General features: G+C 31.9%; 1 protein-coding gene across 5 annotated transcripts; it reads left to right on the top strand.

The window, feature by feature from the left end:
- Positions 1-1,704: 1,704 nt before the first annotated feature.
- LOC131175463 (leucine-rich repeat receptor protein kinase HPCA1-like) lies at positions 1,705-7,256 on the top strand. Of its 5 annotated transcripts, none has more exons than XM_058139850.1 (19): positions 1,705-1,909; positions 2,016-2,108; positions 2,197-2,268; positions 2,448-2,522; positions 2,596-2,667; positions 2,808-2,969; positions 3,055-3,129; positions 3,494-3,565; positions 3,657-3,722; positions 3,824-3,892; positions 3,996-4,070; positions 4,162-4,233; positions 4,342-4,479; positions 4,593-5,074; positions 5,204-5,350; positions 5,464-5,600; positions 5,688-5,907; positions 5,990-6,219; positions 6,583-7,256. In XM_058139850.1, coding segments are annotated over exons 2-19 (2,646 nt in total). In that variant the 5' UTR covers positions 1,705-1,909; positions 2,016-2,106; the 3' UTR covers positions 7,063-7,256. The 5 variants fall into 5 exon arrangements, with proteins under 5 accessions (XP_057995833.1, XP_057995832.1, XP_057995830.1 ...); XM_058139849.1 differs by having other exon boundaries at positions 2,011-2,108; XM_058139847.1 differs by having other exon boundaries at positions 1,985-2,108; positions 4,345-4,479.
- The last annotated feature ends 17,068 nt before the right edge of the window (positions 7,257-24,324 follow it).

Here is a 24,324-nt window from a genome sequence, read left to right as displayed (position 1 = left end):
GTTTTAATCTAAATTGGATTTATGTATTTTTTAAAGCATAAAACTTTTTTTTTTTAAATGAGAATTTATGATTTCTTAGTTAATTATTTTTCACAAAATTGGTAAAAAAATCTTTCGAAAACTTTTTCTTTTACAGAAAACGTGAATTTTTAAATGAGTGTAGTTCTAATAGGGTTTCTCACAAATATAAAATTCCTTTTATAAAAAAAAAAAATTCTAATAGAACTAAAATATAAATTTATATATTTCATATATTATAATAAAGTAATAAATTTAAATAATTAATTAAAAATAGCCTTTATATGACACTTTTAGTTTTCATATATTGTAATAAATTAATAAATTTCAATAATTAACTAAAAATTAGCCTTTATATAACATTTTCAGTTTCAATACAAATTGAATATATATATATATATTTGAAACATAAAACTTATATTTTTTTTAAATGTAAATTTACAATTTTTTAGTCAGTTATTTTTCATAAAATTAATAAAAAAATTTTGAAAAACTCCATACTATTTTTTTTTTCTGAAAGACTTGAATCTTTTAATGAGTATAGTACTAATAGGATTTCTCACACATATAAAACTCCTTTTATGATAAATTTCTAATAGGGCTAAAAATTAAATTTATACATTTCATATATTATATAAAGCAATAAATTTTAATAATTAATTAAAAATAGCCTTTGCATAACACTTTTAGTTTTCATATATTATAATAGAGTAATAAATTTTAATAATTAATTAAAATTGGCCTTTATATAACATCGTCAATTTCAATCCAAATTTGATTTATATATATATTTTTTAAAACATAAAACTTGTTTTTTTAAATATAAATTGTTGATTTCTTAGTTAACTATTTTCATAAAATTGATCAAAATTTTTTGAAAATTTCCATACTAATTCATTTTTCTAGAAGACATGAATTTTTGAATGAGTGTAATAATAATAGGATTTATCATACATATAAAATTTATTTTATAATAAAATTCTAATAGGACTGAAATTTAAATTTATGTATTTCATATATTATAATAAAATAATAAATTTTAACAATTAATTAAAAATTGGCCTTTATATAACACTTTCAGTTTCAACTCAAATCGGATATTTATGTTTTTTCTTTTTTCAAAGCATAAAACTTTTTTTTTTTTTTGAAAAGGCATGAATTTATGATTTCTTAGTTAATTATTTTATATAAAATTGATTTTTTTTTACTATTTCATATTATTTTTTTAAGGAAATATGAATTTGGATTTTAATTAACTCTTTTTCATAAAATTTTATTTTGAATTAAGTAGAAGTTAAATATAAGTAGGTTAAGAATTTTAAATTAATAATTACTCTAAAATTAGCTTAAATAATAAAAAAATTATATAATTATAAATAATATAAATAATGAAGGGTGTTGTTGGCATTCCAAATGTTCTTCTTCCCCAATATATAGATAGATATATATATATTATGAATAGATATAAATTGATAAATTGTCATTTTATATGTAAACTCTTATTAATATGATATTACAATCTCTCCAATCAAATCTTTAGATGACGCTAAACTCCATAATTAATTTTCAAGTCTTGTTTGAGAAAGACCTGATCAGGCGTAGAATGTGATTGGAAACGTGGTTCGTTGTGGATCTATTAAAGTTAAAGGACTGCAAGCGTTAGCTGGTAGCTGATAGTGCCAGCTATGAGATTATAAAAGCTACGGGAGGATTCTGCAACTCAACGTTAGAAACTGAGATAGGAAGAGTTTACTTCGTTGTGGCGTAGCCTTCTGTTGGAATCCAGTCCAGATGATAGTTTCTCAGTTAATGGGTCCAAAACAACAGATTTTCTTGCTGTTCTTGTTCCTTCAAGTGTTTGCTATAGCAGCAAAAACGGACACTGGAGACTGTAAGTTGCTTCAGTGTGGCATATGATGCAGTTGCTGTTTAAACCATCCTAACTGCTGTGTGATATATGATGCAGTTGCTGTTTTGTCTGCTCTAATGAAGGATAGCTGGAAGAATAAGCCATCGAGTTGGACTGGCGGCGATCCTTGTGGGGATAAATGGGAAGGAATACAATGCTCGAATTCTCGTATCACTGACATGTAACAGATTGATAACCTTTTTTCTGCCTTTCCTATGTTCTTTAGGCCGCTTCTTTGTTTCTCTAACGTGAACACTTGCCATTTTCAGGGTATTATCAGGCCAAGGTCTAGCGGGCAAGCTTACTGGAGACATTGGGAATTTAATTGCGTTAGAGAAACTGTAAATTCTCTTTGCTTTTTCTCTCAATACCATAAAATCACTCCATGAAAAAACCATCTTGTTTTGGGAAAGATTTTAGCAGAAGACCTCTTAGCATGTTATGCTTGGAAAGCCTACTTGATGTGCTGTATATTAAAAAATTACACAATTTCCTGATCATCAGTTTCTGCTTGATGTAGTGATTTATCTCTTAACAAGGATTTGACAGGAAATCTTCCACCAACAATTGGAAATTTGAAGAACCTTACATACCTGTAAGAAAATTGCTATTCTTCAAGGTTCTTACTTATAATTAGCTTTCACTGGTTATTTTTCCTTGCTCGCCAGGTCCGTGCATGGTTGCAGTTTTTCTGGCCCAATTCCTGACACAATAGGATCTCTTAAACAGCTGCTCTACTTGTAATCTGGAAGTCTTTGTGGAGTGAATTTTTAAATTTTATTTCTAATGAATCGGCTGATATTTCTTACTGATGTTCAGAATCTTTCATAATTTATTGCTGTCTCATATTTCTGAAATCCTTTTCTGTCATTCTTTGCAGATCATTAGGTGCTAACAATTTCACTGGAGAAATACCACATTCCTTTGGCAATCTGCTTAAACTTTATTGGCTGGATATAACCGACAATAATATTTCAGGAGAAATTCCAGTCTCTAACGAGACATCACCTGGTTTAGATTTGCTAGTAGGCATACAACACTTGTAAGTGTATCGGGTCATTTCATCATTTGATATTTCTCTGCTTTCTTCAAACTAACGATCGATGGTTTAATTGAATAATTTTCAGTCATTTTGGACAAAATGAGCTCGAAGGCACAATTCCACCTCAACTTTTCAGCTCAAAAATGAACTTGCTACACGTGTAAGTTTGCTGAATTGATTGTGGGCAAAATCAGATAGCTACTTGCTCTGTACATTTGGGAGAAATTTATAAATATGCAGCGATTTTAGCAAATAACCAAAGTAGCAATTTTAATGCCAACTGCTTAAGAACACACAAACATTACACAAAATTAATGTTTAGGACTAAAAAAATAGTAAGTTATGGGGCTGCAGAGCTCAGATTTCGCCAATTTAATTTACAACAAATGCTTAATAGACATTTATTTTGAGTAATCCAGTTCAAAATCCTATAACCCTACCTGTTCAAGGAAAAAGGAAATATCCAAATAGCTCAATGAAGATCAACTTTTCATTTATGATTTTGTAAATATGACTTTGAGCAGGCTTTTCGATGACAATCGTCTTACCGGCAGCATTCCTTCTACAATAACATTAGTACGAACCTTGGAAGTGATGTGAGTATCATAAAAATTGGATTTTTTGCAGCCACGGACGTTTGAGATATTGCAAAATATGAATATTTTCCTTTCCCTTTTTTGACAACAGAAAGCTGGATAGGAATTCATTGAGTGGAGTTGTGAACTTGAGTGGCCTAGTCAGTTTGACTGAGCTGTAAGGGAAAAAGATATGTTTTTGCTCACTTGTGGTATTCTGTTTTGTCATCTATTGGATCAATGCTTTCTTAAAGAATAACATGAGTTATTTATTTTCAGATACTTGTCGAATAATAAATTAACGGGCCCCATGCCTGATCTTGGAGACATGAATCGCCTCACCTATGTGTGCGTATCTGAGATTCTGCAAGATTTTTCTTTAATAGTAGAAGTGGACTCCAATAAGTTGTTCTCTATGCATTTTTATACATTATCTACATTTGATTTGCAGGGACATGAGCAACAACAGTTTCGATGCATCATCAATTCCACAATGGTTTTCAAGCCTACAATCCTTGACAACACTGTACCTCTCTCTCTCTCTCTCTCTCTTTTTCTAACAATGAGAAAGTATATATTTTTTTCAACTAATATAAATTTAAATCTTCTACTGACAGAATAATGGAGAATACACTCCTTCAAGGGCGAATACCAGTTAGCCTCTTCAGCTCTGCTCAGTTACAAACAATGTAAGCAACAGCTTCTTCTCAAAATTACTGTGTCATAAGTAAACAAACCGAAACAAAACTGTGATGTCTTAGCTCAACTTGTAAGCTGATTATTCTGACTTATGCTAGCAGTGTACTAAGTAACAATAAGCTCAATGGCACCTTGGACATTGGCACCAGTTATAGCAGAAAACTGAAGCTCATTGATTTGCAGAAAAATGACATTACTCAATTCACAGAAGTTTATGAATACAATGGAGCGCTAAAGTAAGTGACATCTATCTCCAAGACCATTTAATTACCATTTGACATTGGCAGGCTAATTTGCTAGATCATGCAACTGCTTATCACAACTATGAGATGTAATCTTTTAATGTCAGGCTTCAAGGTAATCCTATTTGTGGAAAGAAGGGTTTACTAGAAAACTACTGCATAGTTTCCCAACAGCCACAGGTCCCAAATTCTGCACAACGAAACAATTGCGACATTGCCTGCAGATCAAATCAAATTTGCAGCCCCAATTGCAAATATGCATATCCAATCACAGGAACTTTACGGTTCTTGTTTGTTTCCTTCCAAGACTTGGGAGATGCAAGCTACTACCAATCTCTCGAGGCCAATTTGACAAAGACCTTTCAGTCTCAAAAACTTCCTGTAGATTCAATTAGAGTGAGTGATCAAAGGAGGGATATGCATGGTTACCTTGAATTGAGGCTGCAAATCTTTCCATCTGGTAGTGACCGTTTTAACAGAACAGGGTTTTCCATGATTACATCTCAGCTCAACAATTTTGGGTTTTTCCCGCCCTTATATCCTTTTGGATCGTTCCATTTCATTCTCGACAATAATGAATACTTTACAGGTAAACTAAACTCCATGTTGAAATAAACTAGAGTTTATTTTCAAGGATTGAAGTTTCATATCAGAATTAAAGATACACAACAAGAAATTTTTTCCACCGTTTTATCTTAAAGCAATGCACGAATTGCAGTACATAACAAGTCATCAAATATTGGAATCATCATTGGAGCATCAGCTGTTGGTTTTGCTCTGTTGCTACTATTACTGGTGGCTTTAGTTTATGCTTTCAACCAAAGAAGAAAAGTTGAAAGGGCTTCTCAACTAAGAGATCCATTTGGTAATTAAAAAAAAAAAATTATGTAGCGCTTATTTGTTGGAATTAATTATTGCCTTTAAATCCCAAACTTTTGCTTTTGAAGACCTTATTACCCATTTTCTGTATGCATGCAGCATCATGGGACAACAATGGGAAAAGTGGAAGCCGTCCTCAAATAACTGGATTGAGGTGCTTCTCTTTTGAAGAAATTAAGAAAAGCACTAGCAACTTTTCAGATGCCAATATTATTGGAACAGGAGGATATGGGAAGGTCAGTAGATTTGATAGAACTTTGATTTTCTATTTTTCTCTTTTTTTATTTTTATTTTTATTACACCAATCTGTCTCATTTTCTCAGGTTTACAGAGGGATTCTTACCGGTGGGATACAAGTTGCAATTAAAAGAGCTGAACAAGGATCACTGCAGGGTAGTGTTGAGTTCAAAACTGAGATTGAACTCCTATCAATGATTTATCACAAAAATCTCGTTAGCCTACTAGGTTTCTGTTATGAGGTAGGCGAACAGATGCTTGTCTACGAGTATGTTTCAAATGGTAGTCTAAAGGATTCCATTTCAGGTATTTCCAAAATGGTATTACTCACATTAGCTTTCTTTAATTTATATCCGCTTAACAATTAATTAACTAATGATGTATACAGGGAAGTCAGGTATCCGATTAAGTTGGGAAAGAAGACTTAAAATAGCCCTTGATTCGGCCAGAGGTCTTGCTTATTTGCATGACCATGTCAACCCACCCATCATCCACAGGGATGTTAAGTCATCTAACATTCTATTGGATGATCAGCTAAATGGAAAAGTTGCTGACTTTGGTCTATCAAAGCTTCTGGGTCCCAGCAGTCATGTTTCTGATAATGTTAAAGGGACAATGGTCAGTATACCATTTATCTAATAACCTCTAATATTTTTTTAATTTTTTTTGGATAAGTACAAAAAAGTATAATTTAGTTTCATGCTTTTACACTTCAGGGTCTTGTGGTTTTTCTCATGACTGTTAATCTATGAAATATGTTGGTAGCACTTAAATGACCATGAACACCATTAGTTAGTCTGCCAATAAATCATCAGCGCTTAAATTTCAAACTGCATGAAAGTCATAAGACCTTGAAGTGTAAAAATGCGAAACCTTAGGTAATTTTTTTTCATACTTTTTCCTTTATTTTCATCAGGAGAAAACATATATGCTAATTAGAGACTATAGTTTACCAAGCAAGTATTCAATTTGTTGGCGCAGGGCTATGTAGATCCTGAATATTACTTGACTCTGCATTCAACTGAGAAAAGTGATGTTTATAGCTTCGGAGTGATCATGTTGGAGTTAATAACTGGTAGAAAGCCTATAGAACATGGGAGATATATTGTGACAGTGGTCAAGATGGCAATGGATAAGACAAAACATTTATACAATCTTCAGCATCTGATCCTTGATCCAACCATTGCTTTCAGCAGCACACTAAAAGGTTTAGAAAAGTTTGTCGATCTAGCAATGAGGTGTGTTGAAGAATTAAGAGTCAACAGGCCTACAATGACAGAGGTGGTCAAGGAGATTGAGAACATACTGCAACAGGCTTGTCTGCACAGTGATGTTGAAATGGTATCTAATTCAAACAGTCAACATGTATCAAGTGGAAGTAGTTTCTACAGCCCAATTATAAATAAGGACCAGGAGTATAGTAGTGGAAGTTTTCCATATTCTGAGATAGAGCTTAAATGACAGGATTGTTTTACACTTGGTAATAGTTGTAATTTTCTGCTGCATGAGGCTTGTATTAGGGTAGTGATGATTTCCATGTGGTTCAGGGAAGCTTTTCTTTATCATTGGAATGATGAGAAAAGATTCACTTGCCGTTTGAAACATTATACATGAAAACCTCTTGAACAATAAATAATAACCCTTTTCTTCTCTTATCTTCTTGCTTGTTATCTTAATTCTAGTAAAAATTGAAAGCAATGCTTGATTTCTTTTAAATACAGTTGTTTATGGTAGGATAGAAAGCAACATCATTGTCCATATATTGGCTGCGGTTTTGCTCCTTGGACTAGTTTAGTTCCATTTTCTCATATCACTATGATGAAACTTAGATATTAAAACCATAAAGGCAGAGGATTGACTAGAGCTATAATCTGGATAATAACTGGAACAAAATACAAAAGAGATATATGTGGCGATTTTACTCCTTGCAGAGTTACACTACACTTATTTATCGTATACCCGATGAACTAGATTCAGAATGGTAGATATGAAAAATAGGACAATGTCTCCTCAATAAGTTGAGAGCTACAAACAAAGAAAATTTATTATCCTTGGTCCAATTCCAACTTCTTTTTCATGTTATAGTCATGTCACCATAAACATTGAATTAACAATAGTGACAATCTTGAAAAATTTATCAGCAGGAGCAATGCACCTGCATATATATTAATATATTAAATTATTTAATTTAAATAAATATATATTAAAAATTTACTAGAAACAATACACATACATTTATATTAATGTATTAAAAAATTATGATTATTTAATTCAAATAGAGAAATGGTTAAATTTTATCAAGACAATTTTATAAAAATAAAAATTATATATGAAAATATATGTAAACGGTAATGTGCACAAATAGCCTAATTAAATGAGAAAAATTTTTGAAAATAAAGAAAATTATTGAAATTTTTATAAAGAGAGTGGAAACCGCGGCGGCAATTGCCGTATTGCCCCACTGTCCCATTATAAATCCGCCAACGATTATCAACCTTAACATGACATCCATTTTATTAGATTTGAATTTTTCTTTTAAGTGCATGCAAATCCAAATATAATTTTCATAAGATTTTAGAAAAACAACATCAATATGTATAATAAAGAAGGTTATTATATAATAAGTTATTAACACCCATTTGGTTTTTTTTTTTTTTTTTTTTTTTTTGTTAATAAACTTTTAAATCTGTCTATTTGTAACAGATTTAGATTTATCCTTTTAGATGTATATCTATTTAGGAACAAATATGAGGCTTTCTTCCCAATATCAAAATCTTACTTTCCCCATTACCAATGTCCTATTTTCTTCCTCCTATAGTGGAATCTTGTTCTCCCCCTTAGCCACGATTTTCTTTGTTTTTTCTATTATACTTGATGATCTCTTTGATAGTTTTAAATACAATGTGAATTATTGACTCTTTTTAATTAAAGACTTTGAATCTTTAAGTTAAGGTAATGATGTTCTGTTAATGGAGCTTGGTAGTACAATCTAGTACTCCATTGATGTTGGTAGTTTAAACTTTCATATCGGCCATAGAGATAGTAAATTTCCGAAAAGGCAGTGATGTAAATGCTACTGTGGTCATCCAAAATGAAAAAGCACTTCTTGTTATCCAGAATATTATAGATTCTCCTTTATTCATACCATTTATGCACAGAAAGTTTCCCATGTTTGTATTTTTTTTTTCTTTTTATCTCATGAAAGGTTATATTCTATTTACACTAAGATGCTTATTAATGAGTTATCAAATTTTTTTTATAAAAAAGAAAATTCATAATAAGCAGAAAAATTCACATATAATATTTATTAAAATATTAAAAAATACTTCAAACTTAATAATATATAATGTAATTCCTAATAACTGAATTATAAATTCTGGTATTTTATAGTTGAAAATTATTAAAATAAAGTAGGAAACATAGTAAAATCAAGATTTAAATTCTGTTTGTTTCATGAAAAATAAATAGTATATGAAAAATATTTTTTCATGTAAAATGTTTTTTTAAAAAAATATTTTCTGCAAAAATACTTTTCATTATTTAATTACAATGTTAAATTAATAGTATATATTTATATTATGTATGAATATTTTTATATTTTAATAAAATTATTAAAATTTAGAAAATGAAATATGACTTTCTCTTAAATATATTTTATTTTTTATTTAATTAAGAAAATATTCTATGTTGATATTTTTTCAATGCCTTAAATACCGAAAAATGTAAAAAATATTTATCATAAAATAGATAGAGCTTAAAGATAAATTGATTAAAATTATTAATTATGAAAAAGAGATAAATCGGTAAGCGAGTAATGAACTATATACCCAATCTATTACAAAAGAAAAGTGCGATGGTCGGATGAATTTAGTCCTATTATTTCATCAGACCTTCATTGGCGGACTTAGCCACCACTACGTGAAAATGAAACTGGTGGCTTTTAATAAGGTGCACTTATATACAATAATTATGAGTGACGGATAGAGATATTGATGTATAGTTGATCAGCATTTGCCATTTCGTATGGATGTAAGATAATGGTTTGAAGTCAATGGCGTGGTATTGAGTTTCTATCTTTATTGCATAATTAATACGTCAAGTCAAGTTGGTTAAGTCTTAAGTTACACTTGATAGTTGCTGTGGGTCTCCTTTATTAATTTCAATAATTTATAGGGAAATTTATTATTTGATTTTCTAGGTTTTGATGGATATTGTGATTTGTTTTTTGTATTTTAAAAATTTAATAATTTAGTTTCTTACTCATATTTACGTAAAAATAGAGGTTCTTTTATCCAATATTATTATTAATTTAAGTAAAAAGAAAAATATACCCTTCATTGAATTAAGAAAAATTTACTATTTGATTCCTAAGTTTTGATCAATATTATAATTTAGTCATTATATTTTAGAAATTGAATAATTTAGTCTTCATATTGGATAATTATTATTAACTTTGTTCTTATTAAAATTTTTTCTTTATTTCTTTTATAAAACAGAAAAAAATTTATTTGATAACAATTAGGAATTAAACATAAATGAGGAATTAAATCGTTTAACTTTTAAAATATAAGGATTAAATTGTAATATCGATCAAATCTTAAGGATCAAATAATAAATTTTTCTCAATTAAACAAAGTGTGTATTTATTTTTTTACTTAAACTAATAGAAATATTGGATGAAAGACTCCTTATTTTTTATAAAAGTATAAGTGATGTTGATAACTACTTGCACCATTTTCTTCACCTCCTGCAACTAATAACCACATGCAGCCACCTTTTTCCACTTGTAGCTTGCTTTTAGGAAACTGCTAAATAGCAACTTCCTTGATTTAGGTAACTATCCACTAATTGAGATAGGCATTTTAACTGCTTTCAGCTCCAAATTAATTATCGTTTTGTGACTGTTCGTCTTCTACTAACTTGAACCATAAATCAGGCAATTTTATTTGAACAATTTAATTTTATATCTTGAACCTATTAATTAATTTCGGTCTAAAATAATAAAATTAAATAATGGTGCAAACAAGTATACATGTATTTTTTTTATAAAAATTAATCATTTAAAATTATAATTATAAAAATAAATTTAAATTCCAAAAGATAAAAGAAATTAATAAAATTCCAAATATAATAAATTAAGAAAACATATCATCCACTTAATTAGTCACAAAATCCCCAATGGTAGAATGTTTGCCATTACAAGCAAAAACGTGCAATAAAAAAATATGGAGTAATAGCCTATTGTCTTCTTGAGCTTCAATTTCTAGATAAAATAGCATGAGAAGTGGAAGAGGAAGGTTCCATGCCTTCAAACATCATACACATTCAAATTATAAAAGAAATAAAGAATTGTTTGACTCCAGTATAGCTAGAGCTCATTATTGTTTAATACCATGTTTAATTGTTACCTGAGAACAAGAATTTCAACCTCTAAATAGTTCTCCTGTGAAAAGAGTGGGAGGGATGAAGAAAACATGGGAGTCAAGACGATTGAATAGGCGTGGGAAGAGAGGAGGCACCCATGGCAACTATGAGACAGAGCAAAAGAAATAATTTGGGATTTTATATGTTGCATAGTAGAAGGGAACTCTTAAGACCTCAGGATTGAATTTTTTTTTTTTTTTATCATCATATTTAGTGATGGGTTATGAACGAAAAATATTCATTGTAAAATTTCTATCTCTATTCTATAGTCGTCGTTTATCCATCCCTAATCATCACTAATTCATTGCTATTAGTGACAAAATTAAATTCGTCATTAAAGGTCCTATTTCTTTTAGTAAATTGAAATTATTGGCGAATTAGTAACATATCTAATTACATTGCAGACCCATTTTTATTGAGTTCAAAAAATCATTGCTAATTCATTTCTATTTAAAATTATTAGTGATATATAATCCATTTTAATCAATTACAATATTAATTATACTATATAATTAAAATTCATATATATATATATATTAAATTTAAATACTTCATAAAAAGTATATATTTTTATAAAAATCAACAATTTAAAATTATGATTATGCAATAAATTAAAATTCCAAAAAGAAAATTAAAAGAAACTAATAAAATTCCAATCATATGTGTTGAACAATAAAAGGAAACTCTTAAAACTTTAGGAATGATTTTTTTTAATATTATTATATTTAGGACATTGAAAGACACTGTAATAGCTGTGAAAAGAGTAGGAGATAGAATTATACTAGTAAAGCTAGTACTAGAAGGAGAAACAATAAATGTAGTTAGTGCTTATGCTCCATAAAAAGGACTAGATAGTGAGAGTAAACAAAGGTTTTGAGAAGATATGGATGATTTAATGCAAAGCATACCAAATGAAGAGAAGGTTTTCATTGGTAGAGATTTGAATGGATATGTAGGAAGTGATAAGCAAGGTTATGAGAATGTTCATAGAGGTTTTAGTTTTGGCAGTCGAAATGAGGAGGTAAAAAGTATCCTGAATTTTGTTATGGCATATGACCTAATACCAGCAAATACCTACTTTATAAAAAGAGAGTCATATTTAGTGACTTTCAAAAGTGGACAACATAGAAACCAAATCAACTTCCTCTTAACCAGGAGGACAAATAGAACTCTATGTAAGGATTGCAAGGTCATTCTAAGAGAGGTTTAAACAAGTCAACATCGGTTAGTGGTCTTGGATGTCAAGTTTAAGAATAATTCAAGTAAGGTCAGAAGAAATAGTATAGCTCGAACAAAGTGATAGGAGTTCAAAAGAGTAAAGCAAGTAAAGTTCAAAAATGAGCTTCTTAAGTCCGAAGCATGGAAGCTCGATATGGAGGCCAATGATATGTGGATACAAATGGCATCAAAGATTATAGAAGTAGCTAGAAAAGTACTTGGAGAGTCTAAAGGACATGGACCACCCTCAAAAGAGAGATGGTGGTGGAATGAGGAAGTACAAAAGGCAGTGAAGAGAAAAAGAGAATAGTATAAGAAATTACCTAAATGTGATAATAATGAGGCATATGAACAGTATAAGATAGCAAAGAAAGAGGCAAAAAAGACAGTTAGTCAAGCAAGAGCACAGGCCTTTGAAAAGTTATATGAGAAACTTGGAACTAAAGAAGGAGAAAAAGATATTTATAGATTAGCAAGGAGGAGAGAAAGGAAATGTTAAGATCTCAAAACAAGTTAGGTGCATTAAAGATAAAGAAGGAAAAGTGTTGGTAAAAGATGAGGACATTAAAGAAAGATGGAGAAATTATTTTAATGATCTCTTTAATAATAGTAAAAATGGTAATAGCATGAATATAGACTATAGAACAATAGAAAAGAATGTGAATTATACTAGAAGGATTATATCTTTAGAAGAAAAGAAAGCACTTAAAAGAATGAAAGTGAGTAAATTTTGTGGACTCGATAGAATACCAATTGAAGTGCGAAAGTGTTTGGGAGATATAGGAGTGGCATGGTTAACTAAATTATTTAATAAGATTCTAAACTCAAAGAAAATACCTGATGAATGGAGGAGGAGTATTTTAGTACCTATTTTTAAAAATAAAGGAGACATACAGAGTTGCTCAAATTATAGTAGAATTAAACTCATGAGCCATACTATGAAGTTGTGGGAGAGAGTTGTGGAGCATCGACTAAATCATGATACTTCTATCTCTCTCAATCAATTTGGCTTCATGCCCAATCGTTCAACTATGGAAGTGATCTTTCTCATTAGAAGCTTGATGGAGAAATATAGAGATGTGAAGAAAGATCTACACATGGTTTTATTGATTTGGAGAAGGCTTATGATAGTATTTCAAGAGATGTCTTGTAGAGTGTGTTAGAACAAAAAAGGGTATCTATTAGGTATATACAAGTGTTAAAAGATATGTATGAAGGAGCAACTACTATTGTGCTCACAGTGGGAGAGGACACAAGAGATTTTCTGATCTCAAATTGGATTACACCAAGGATCAGCTATAAGCCCTTACCTTTTTACATTAGTTTTAGATGAATTGACGAAACATATACAAGAGAGTATTCCTTGGTGCATGATGTTTGCGGATGATATTGTTCTGATAGATGAGACGCGGAAGGAGTCAATAGAAAGCTAGAGCTTAGGAGAAGTACTCTAGAGTCAAAGGGCTTTAAGTTAAGTAGAACGAAGACAGAATACATGCATTGCAAGTTCAGTGAAGGCCAAACTGGTAATAGGGAAGGAGTTAGTTTGGATGGAGTGGTACTGTCTCAAAGTAATCACTTTAAATATCTCGGCTCAGTCCTTTAAGTAGATAAGGGATGTGAGGAGGATGTTAGTCATAGGATTAAAGCCGAATGATTGAAGTGGAGATGTGCTATGAGAGTTTTATGTGATCGCAAGATTCCCAAAAAGTTGAAAGGAAAATTTTACCGTACAGCCATACGACCGGCTATGTTATATGGTAGTGAGTGTTGGGCACTGAAGGAGTCATATGCCTCTAAGATAAGAGTTGTAGAGATGAGAATGTTAAGGTGGATGAGTGGCCATACTAGACTAGATAAAGTCCATAATGAGAGTATTAGAGAAAAGATAGGAGTGGTGCCAATTGAGAATAAATTGAGAGAAGGGATATTAAGGTGGTTTGGTCATGTGAAGCGTAGACATATAGAGGCTTCAGTTAGACAAGTAGAATACATTAGGTTAGAGGATAGAAAGAAAAAAATGGGTAGACATAAATTAACTTGGAGGAGAGTAGTACAACATGACCTAGAAGCATTACACATTTCTGAAGCTTTAACTCAAAATCGTTTAGAGTGGAGAAAGCGAATCCATATAGCCAACCCAAAATTTTTGGGATAAAGGGTTAGTTGAGTTGAGTTGAGTTGAGTTGTATTATTATATTTAGTGATGGATTAGAAACCAAAACCTTTAGTTGGTGAAATTTTTGTCTCTAATCAGTCATTGATTAACCAAAGATATAAGATAACTTACGTTTATATATTTCCATCGTTTCTTCGTCTCTATTAATCGTTGCTGATTCATTGCTATTAATGATGAAATTAAATCTGTCGCTAAGGGCGTTGATTTTTTCTTTAGTAAATTGACATTACAGATGAATTAACGATGGATTTAATTAAGTTGCAAACCTAGTGATATCGAGTTAAAAAAAATAATTATTAATGATAGATTTAAACTGTCTAATTTGTTCACCAGTGGTACTGCTTTTATATAGATGCAATAGACTTTGCTTCTTTTTTTTTTTTATTTCCAAAATTTTGGAAAATTGGATGTCATTATTCGTAGAACTCGCTTAACTTAAAAAAAAAAAAATTGGAAAAATTATGTCAATTTCAGGAGTGGAATTAACAAAAAAAAGATATATGTCATTATTCATATTGACTTAAAATTTATGTCAATTTCAGGAGTGGATCTAAGAGAATAAATTTATGTCATTATTCATATTAACTGCATTGGTGGATGCCGTTAGGGGAAAGGAATCTTGGTCTATAAGCGTGGATTCTTTCTTCTCAGGTAACTTGAGGGTTTCCTTTCCGATGTGATCCTGCTTGTATCATACTTCTCAGAGCTCAACAATTATTTGGGTTATGGTTGCAAGAGTTAGTGCTTATAAAATTCCATTCCCTTAATTTCCTTTTGGTAAGAATCTTATGATCAGTAGGGAGTGTGATGAATTTATTTTCCAACGAGAAGTGAATATTTAAAATTTATACAAATTGATTAAACTATATTATTAAGGAAATAGTAAAAAAATTAGTCAAAAAATAAAGAAAATACCTGTCAAAATATATTATTAGAAATAAGAAGGAGAAAACAATAGGATAGAAGCCACCAATAGATCTAATTGAATTGAAGACCTCATATTAATTATTAGAGATAATTCTATACCACTAAAATAAAAGTCAATAAATATGAAATTTATTTATTAATTTATTTAATTTGAAAAAACATATATATATAATTTATTAATAAACTTTGACTCAGTAACATTTTTTAAAATATCGATGTCGCAAATTATTTATAAATAAATTTTATGTCTATGTGATAGAAACACTAATAGAAATCTCAGCTCTTGTTTGTACGCATTAAATTGGATAAGGTCTCCTTAATTTGTTCAAAGCTACAGACAACTAACTATCATTTATTCTCCAATGGAGACAGAAAATAACAGAGCATCCAATCAAATTGTAATTTCTATTTTCAAGCGGTAGTGATGTCATATCACCGTAAATTTTAAAATATCAACCTCTGCATAACATCGATTGTACAAGATTTGAATTTTTCTTTATGTGAATGTAAATCCATAAGTAATTTTTGTAGATTTTAGAAAAAAAATACATCAACACATATTGTTAAAATGTGAAATCAAGAATTGTACAAACGCATAAACCTTAACCTTGAACATATACCTTGTATCAGAAAGTCATTAAGTTCTTCCACATTAATTTGAAATGAGATATTTAATTTAAAGATAAAACTTGAACAAATCTTCTTCATTTGAGTTAATTTTTAAAGTAAAATTAGATTTAATTTATTTTTTCTATAAATTTATACCTAAACGTGAAAGGGATGTGCTGTCTATCATTAATTTATTTTTAAACTAAATATAAAACTTAAACAAATCTTTCCTTTGAATTAATTTTTGAAATAGAATTAAATTCAATTCATTTTCTTTATACATAAACATAATATAATAATGGATATTTGATAAACCAAGTAACTTTTTCACAATCTAATCAACAATAAATTTCAAAGAGTCCTCTCTTCCAAGTCTTTCCTGTAGAGTAGTTCTAGAACCATTGCATGCCTTATTCCCATTTTATCTAATTACGCCACAGTCAATGGCATTAATTTTCCTTAATTGCATGCCACAAATTGAGCAAGAAAATCCCTTCTTTTCATGCTGTAACGCATTTGGAAAGAAGGGGTGGTTAAACTTGACGCGTGGAGTGTAGTATTGCATAATAGGATTTTGTGGACTTGGGCTTGGGCTTGGGCTTAACCCATCGTGCGTGGACTCAGGTCTTAGTTCTTGTTCTTGAAATATAAACAAGAAGATTATTATATAATAAGTTATATATTTATGCTTCATTTTTTTTTTAAATTGTCTAAGGAATAAATAAATAATTTCATATAATTTTTTTCCTTCCCCCTTACTTTTCTTTTTCTTTATTTTCTATCCATTCAATCAAATATGGTAATAGCATTTGGACTAAAAAGAAATATTTAGTATGAAGAACTGCAGAATTTTAGATCATAATTATACACACACACACACACACACATATATATATATATATATATATATATATATATATATATATTTATATATATTTTCATCAGATATTCTCTATGTCCAGTTTATGATCCATAAATAAGTAATACTTTTAGAGTTTGTAATTATCTCTTTTAAAAATGTCTTATTTAAAAAAATTAAACCTGAATTCTCCTCTTAAAAACACAAGGAGTCTTATTACTGTGCTCGACATATATTTATTAATAAATTTTATTTTGTTGATCTAACTTGCTTTATGTATAAACAAAATGTTAGTTTAAATAAGGAATTATCTTAATAGAAAAATTACGATTGTGATTTGTAACAAAAGTTGCTATGTGAATTCATAATAATGATAATAATAATAATAAATTACTATGTGAAATTATGCGCGAGAGGTTATGAAAAGAGAGTTATAAGAGTCAAGGCACCACCATAATAGAATACTTATGCATTTTATATTATTTAGGGCATAACACAGTAAATAATTTACTAATGATATTTGAAGTAAACAATGTAAGCTGTAAATTATATTTGCCCACACAAGATACTTAGAGGTTGTATAATTATTGCAGCCCGACATATAAAAAAGGATTTTTGATAAAACGCAAACAATAGAAAGGATAGAGGAGAAGTTAGAATTATATATATATATATATATGTCACGACCCAACCTATGGGCCGGACCGGCACCAGGACCTGGGCCAGCCTAAAGCCCCCGAGGCCCGTAGTAAGCCTAACTATTCCTCAACCCATGAGTAGGCCCATAATTTAGGCCCAATATGCATATGGAATAATTTAAATTAAAATGTTATAATTTTATTTCGGGCCAACTTAGCCCAGTAATTATCAGAAACTAAAATCAAGGGAGCCCAGCTCAACCCTGTTACATCATTTACAAATTATTTAAAACTCATAAAAAATGTTCATTTTTTTAATACAAAAACTTAAATTCATGTAGTCATTGACAGAATTAATGTTACTACTAGTACATGCGGAGTCCTAAATTACAAATTTAGAGAATAATAATACAATCAAGTAATCTTTTCATAACCTGAGAGGAAAGGGACAGGTTATTCTGAAAAATGTCTCCTCCTGTAGCCTGGAAAAATATGGTGAACAGGAGTGAGCGTTCGACTCAGAGAGTAAAATATCAATTTTAACCATAATCTCTATAACTATCTAAAGCTAATGCACCCTATAGAGTGAAATGCAACATCAACAATAATTTCACATCATAACAGCAAAAAGGTAATTTGGAGCACTCACACACCCAGTAATATCAATCATAATATATATGGGAGCTGATCCCCTATACAGCTCTCTTAAATCCAACTTGTGCCAGCGAAGAACTCAGCTCAGACTTCCACTTAATAACCAAATCGGGGTCCCAGCGAAGAACTCAAGCCGTGTCTACCCCGAAGGACTGGGTCCCAGCGAAGATCTCAAGCCGTGTCTACCCGTCCTATCCATAGTCCACACCACATCACACGCACGCTAACGTACGCACACTGCTCCAAATTACCACAACAACATCCATGGCACTTTAACAGTTATGAATGCAACATAAATCGTGCCTAAATTTTAACTACATAGATATATACATATAAGTGATGCATGGGCATGCTTGAACATATAATAATATCGAAATTACAATTAAAATTAATATTTTACTCACAGTACACCGATAACTATTGTGGCTACTGGATGCAGAAAAATAGCTAACTTCGATCACCTAATAATTAAATTATAAATTTATTAGTACTAAGTTAAGATAAAACTCTAAAGAGGCAATAGACAGCCTAATTCATGCCGAAAATCCGGCAGAGTTTCCCATATACCTGGGACCTACCCAACCTGCAAAAAGGCTCAAATAACACTTCTAAATTCTCAATTTCCACAATCACATCTCATCAATATCACATGGCCCCTTCCTGAGCCCTCCAAATCAGACAATACTCAAAATCTTAAAAATTACGTTTTAGTCCCCTATAATTGACATTTTTTTAAAAAATCCACTCAAACAAGCTCTAAAAATCCTAAAATTTTGCTCCGCGGTCCTTAATAATATTATAAGGCTATTGCAAAATGAATTGAAATTTTCTAACACCCATGAATATTTTATTCAAGAATTTTACACGATTCCATAAGTTTCCAACATCTAACATATTCTTAATTCAACCCAATTAAATATTCACATATTTAAACCTCCATCCTCAAGCTTCAACCAATTATATAAAATTTAATTATCTTAATTTCCAATAATCTTATATGCCCATATGCTAAAAATCTAACTAAAATCCATCTATATTTTTCAAAAATATTCTACAATCACTCAAAACTTCAACAAACACCATAGAATATCTCCAAATAATTTTACTTTCATCATATATTTTTCTTAGAATTTTTCTCCAATTTTTCCTGTTTAAGAAACACTGTATTTATGCTCCACGGACAGAGAAATAATAGATATTGTCTTACTCGAAGTTTATCTGTGTCTCAAAAATTCCAAAAATTTATGAGGAAGCCTCTGGAAGTTGAATCATCTCTATATCCCACCGGAGCGATCGCCGGAACCACCGCGCACGGTGGTCAGCCGCCGGTCGCCGGCGACATTTGCCGGATCTGATTATACCACCATGTTCCTCTCCTCTTCATCAGTCCATAGGTGGTCTCGGATCGTCGATCCAACGGTCGGATTGTCATAGATCTGACGAAAAAGCTTGAAAAATTCGAAAATTCTCTCCTCCATATCTCACTCATCCGACCTCCATTTGCTGCAAAATTGGTATCAAAAGAAAGCTCTCGGAACAAGCTTTCTAACGCCACCTGAATCGCCTCGATCGGATGTCGGATGAAGCCGAAATCGCACTGGAAAGCCGCTGCCCACTGTGCGCGCATTTTCTCTCTCTTCTCCCTCTCTTGCTGCCGTTTCTAGTGTCTGGCCGTCGGCAGAGGGTCGCCGGCCGGATGGGGAGCCGCTTGGGAGGTCGCCGGCTGATCACCGGAGAAAGAAAGAAGAAGAAGAAGAGAGGGAAGGAGAGGAGAGAAGAGAAATTGGGGGGGGGGGGGGTTCCTCCTCCCGATTTTTAACCTTTTTTTTTTTTTTTTTTTTAAATATTGGCAGTGACAGTGGAAATCCACTGTCACACGCCAAACTCAAATCAACATTTTTTTTTTCTGGGTTGTTACATTCTTCCCCCTTAGGAAAAATTCGTCCTCGAATTTTCGAATAAACAAGAGATATGGAAAAGAAGATTATCGGAACAAGTGCAATCATTGCTCCTCCAGCTATGCATATATTGGTAAAACATTTATTCTTCAAACTCTTCGTATATTATATATGACATTCTACTGTTCTCTGATTCTACTATAGTGTCATATTTGTCATCATCTCTTTCTAGAGGGCTTTTATCTTGTAACTATTATAGTGTCCTATTTTTTTTTCTGACATTTCAAGTATTCACCATACCTCACTGTTCTTGACTTGATGTCTCATAACTTCAATCAACTTTGGTGCTTACCTCACTTTTATTGCGCCCTAACATGTCTCTTGGTGACTTCAGTCATCATTCCTTTGTTTTAATAAACTCTGTTTTCCCCAATGACATCACTTATGTTCCTTATTCCATGGTATCCTATGAGTAGCTTTCCTGTAGCACCTAAACCAGGTATCTTGTTCGAAATCTTCACTCTTCTTGTGACCTCAGTGGTCAATACCTATAAATCTTCTCACTCCCATGATACTTCAAATTTTTAATCTCTTTTGTGTCATTACTAAGGTACTTAGACCAACCTCTATCCATTTTATGTAACTAGTCAGGTAAAGTCTCCTCCAAGGGCCAAGTGTATCATTTATCAACATTGAAAAGTAAGTTGGGTCTCTCCTTCTAGGTAACAAAAGTGTTTATATTCCCTGACAACTCAATCCATGCGACTTTATCAATTCTGACTCCTTCTCTGGAATGGAAATATCTAGACTTCTTCCTATAGATTCTTAGTATGTGGCCTACTTCTGACACATTGGCACTCAGATCGAGGCTCTACTACTCCTTTAATCCATCATCTCATAATAACTTGTTTTAAACATCTCTTAGCGTGCTCCTAGCATACCTATTCCTCCTTATCCTCATCATTATAACTAGTTCTACCGAGCTTTTCTTCCTATCCTTTGGATCTTATCTACTTCCTTTTCCTATTCCTGCTATTGTTGATATCTTTTCAACCTGCTCCACTTATTCCTTAATCTTAATCCTATTTCACCCTTACACCTTTTCCTTCAAGGATGTCCATCCCTTCATCAACTTTAACTTTCATTTTATTTCTTAGTCTTATCTTGATTACTAGTTCTATTACTTCAGGAATTCTAACCTTACAATTTACTCCTACCAGCACATTATTCACCTTATGTAAAACTTTTAATTAACCATAGAAAATTTTCCTTGTATCCCCCTTTTCCCAACTTAACTATCAGAACATTATCATTCCCTACCAGCCTTAGTAGGAAATTGCTTATCCTAGATGGATATGAGCCCCAAAACTATAAGTTCCATCTGAACTAACACGGCTATGGAAAATGTGTGCCATGCCTTAATTCTAAACAAGATACTTCACATGTTCATTCTCCTTAATATAATCACATATACTGCCCATAGCTTTCCCAACTTTAGCCTCAAATTACCCATCAGCAACAATTTCATCTATTGAAACTCATCCATAAATAGGACTTCATCTAGCTCATAGTTTTAAAACAGTTGCAAGCCTTGGTAGCTAACTCCATTTGATTCCTGTCACTATTCTGATCGTCCTTTCATACTTAACACTAGGTACCTACTTACTGTCATTCTCATTTCAAGAAATTATGTATGAATTGGTGCCTACCAAACTCTCAAATAACTAGGTCTCCTTGACTCAGTCTTTGTTCCTTATATAACCTTCTAGAACCAAAAGCACAAACTAAACTTGAAAAGAAAGAAAAATACTCTTATATTCAACTACGCTCGATTGTCTATATAATAGTGTTTAACCTATGTTTCTTGGTTTTTCTCTCCAAATTTCATCATCTCCTAGCACAATTATGCTCTACCCATAATGCATCATCTGCATGAACCCTTTACCGTACCATTGTCCTACCTGATATAATATTTTATAATTTATTAACTTTACTTATACTCAACCTATGATTCATATCTATTATCGTTTATATTGTGCCCTTAACTTTTGTTGATTTCTGAAAGGTTTCTCTTACTAATAGATTCTTCCAACACTAATTCCACCCTTATCTATGGTCATTAATTTGATGCTTGAACTTTCTAGTGATTTATAACCACCCAGACTTGTCACTTCTCGTTCTACCGCTACTGTTGTTCTGTCGTTATTGCTTCACTGCAAAGTGATTCTGTTGATCACACTAAAGACGTTTGCTTGACATTCATAACGAACCTCTAACTACCTTCTCACTATCTCAAAAGTCTAAACTAAAACCTATGTGTCATTATCTATAATTCTTTCCTCTCATCATACCTATTTGATCCCTTAGATTGACTTTTATTCAACTTACTACTTACTAACTTCTTTTTCTTTGCCTAATTAGATAGTCCGCAATATCATCGTACACCTTCTACTTTTTGCTCATTATTATTGTATTCCTCGCCTAATCTTCTTGATACTGTTAACAAGTTAAAAGAATCTTGCCCCATTACTATCCACTTCACTTTAGAAATAGGGAATAAATAAAGTATGATCCAATCATGTAACTCCAAGCTCTATATTTTAGCCCCTGTCACAATCTCAACTACATCATGCTATGAGTATCACATTCCTAGATTCCATATCTCCATCACTATTCTCACTAATATGGTTCCATTTCGGGTTCTCCATCCTTGTCATTTACCTTGCCAAGAATAACACTTAGCCTACCCTATATCTTAACTTTGTTCCTTTTTATTATGCGTTCTTCAGGTTGTCCTTCCGTTTATTTCCTTTGTCTTACCCAAAATAGAACTTGACTATTCTATCCCTGGTTCCATTATTCTTCCTAACATGATAGCTGTACCTACTAACTATATCTTCCAGAGTCTCTACCACACTCTACAGTCCCATCTGGGGCACTGTTTTGTTGGTCACCATTATTAGTAATAACATTCGATTCCTTCTGTAAAGATAGGTCTATACCCTAACTTGCTGCAACAAAGGTACTACATTTACCACCTTGCCCAAAACCATGTCAAATTAATGTCTCTCTTATCATATCATAGCTCTGTAAATCATCAATTCATAGTTTCGACCTTCTCTAGGTAGTAGAGTTGTACTTTACACCTTACTGATACACACAAGGTATACTATTCTCACTAAACTCTAAGCAAAATGTCTGTCGTACTACAAAAATGATCCAAAATTCCATACTGAAGACTAGATGATCTCACTCTATAAGTGTCACGTTTACTTTGCAACCAATCCGAAACCTCTGGTCTGATGGCAACTCTTGATGTAACTCTAGCTCATGCTAGGGTAATCTGAGTCACTGACTGTAGTTATCACCCAACTATGACCTTTCAATATTCTAACTCTAGACCCCTAACCAGGAGTTCCCAACTCCTCTGCAGATATAGAACTCAGTTCTGGCATAACTGTACCAAAACAGAAGCCATCCGCAAACACCCTCATTATGGAGCACCACGGGGATGCATGCAGCTCTACACAATAATCCCATGTCGGTACTGTAATCTGCAGCTTACAGAGCAGACATTGAGAACATTGTATAGTTACTACGATACGTCCTGACCGACTAGGTCTCTTAATCTCTTATCTCTCTTGAATCTTCTATTATCATAAACTTATTATGACTGGGTCATCCACTGATGACTGCCAGCAGTGGTATCCTCATCCTTATCTAGGGCAACTGTACTTTCAAGACTCACCTTTATGTACTCGTGCCTTGCATGAAATGGGCACACCATTTAAACCCATACTGACAAAAATATAGTATTTATTGGAGTACATATCCTCATGATAGACCTCAACATGTCTGCTAACTCTATTTCACCTTCCTATGTACTCCACGAAAATCAAGACACTAACTGAGGCACTTTTATATTTCCCGAGGTATAACGCAGAATCTAGAAACAAAGAATTATAGAAAAAGACAAAACAGAATCCTATACTCCGCATGTAACATCCTAACAAGACTCCTTTTACACTCCCAAGTATATTCTTTCCCATGAATCTAGAGCCTAAGCTCTGATACCAACTTTGTCACGACCCAACCTATGGGCCGGACCGGCACTACAACTTGGGCCAGCCTAAAGCCCCCGAGGCCTGTAGTAAGCCTAACTATTCTTCAACCCATGAGTAGGCTCATAATTTAGGCCCAATATGCATATGGAATAATTTAAATTAAACTGTTATAATTTTATTTCGGGCCAACTTAGCCCAGTAATTATCAGAAACTAAAATCAGGGGAGCCCAGCTCAACCTATTACATCATTTA

The sequence above is a fragment of the Hevea brasiliensis genome, chromosome 17 (genome assembly GCF_030052815.1).
Source record: "Hevea brasiliensis isolate MT/VB/25A 57/8 chromosome 17, ASM3005281v1, whole genome shotgun sequence".
NCBI classification, from domain to species: domain Eukaryota; kingdom Viridiplantae; phylum Streptophyta; class Magnoliopsida; order Malpighiales; family Euphorbiaceae; genus Hevea; species Hevea brasiliensis.
The sequence above is the reverse complement of the archived record's forward strand: the minus strand, read 5'-3'. Positions and strand labels throughout refer to the sequence as shown.

What these genes read in the sequence shown, in the direction of transcription:
- LOC131175463 (XM_058139846.1), top strand. Translation starts at nt 1,810, where the DNA reads ATGATAGTTTCTCAGTTAATGGGTCCAAAACAACAGATTTTCTTGCTG. An exon ending in AATTCTCGTATCACTGACAT is followed by an intron (nt 2,109 to 2,196) that starts GTAACAGATTGA and finishes TGCCATTTTCAG; the next exon opens with GGTATTATCAGGCCAAGGTC. An exon ending in GTACGAACCTTGGAAGTGAT is followed by an intron (nt 3,566 to 3,656) that starts GTGAGTATCATA and finishes TTTTGACAACAG; the next exon opens with AAAGCTGGATAGGAATTCAT.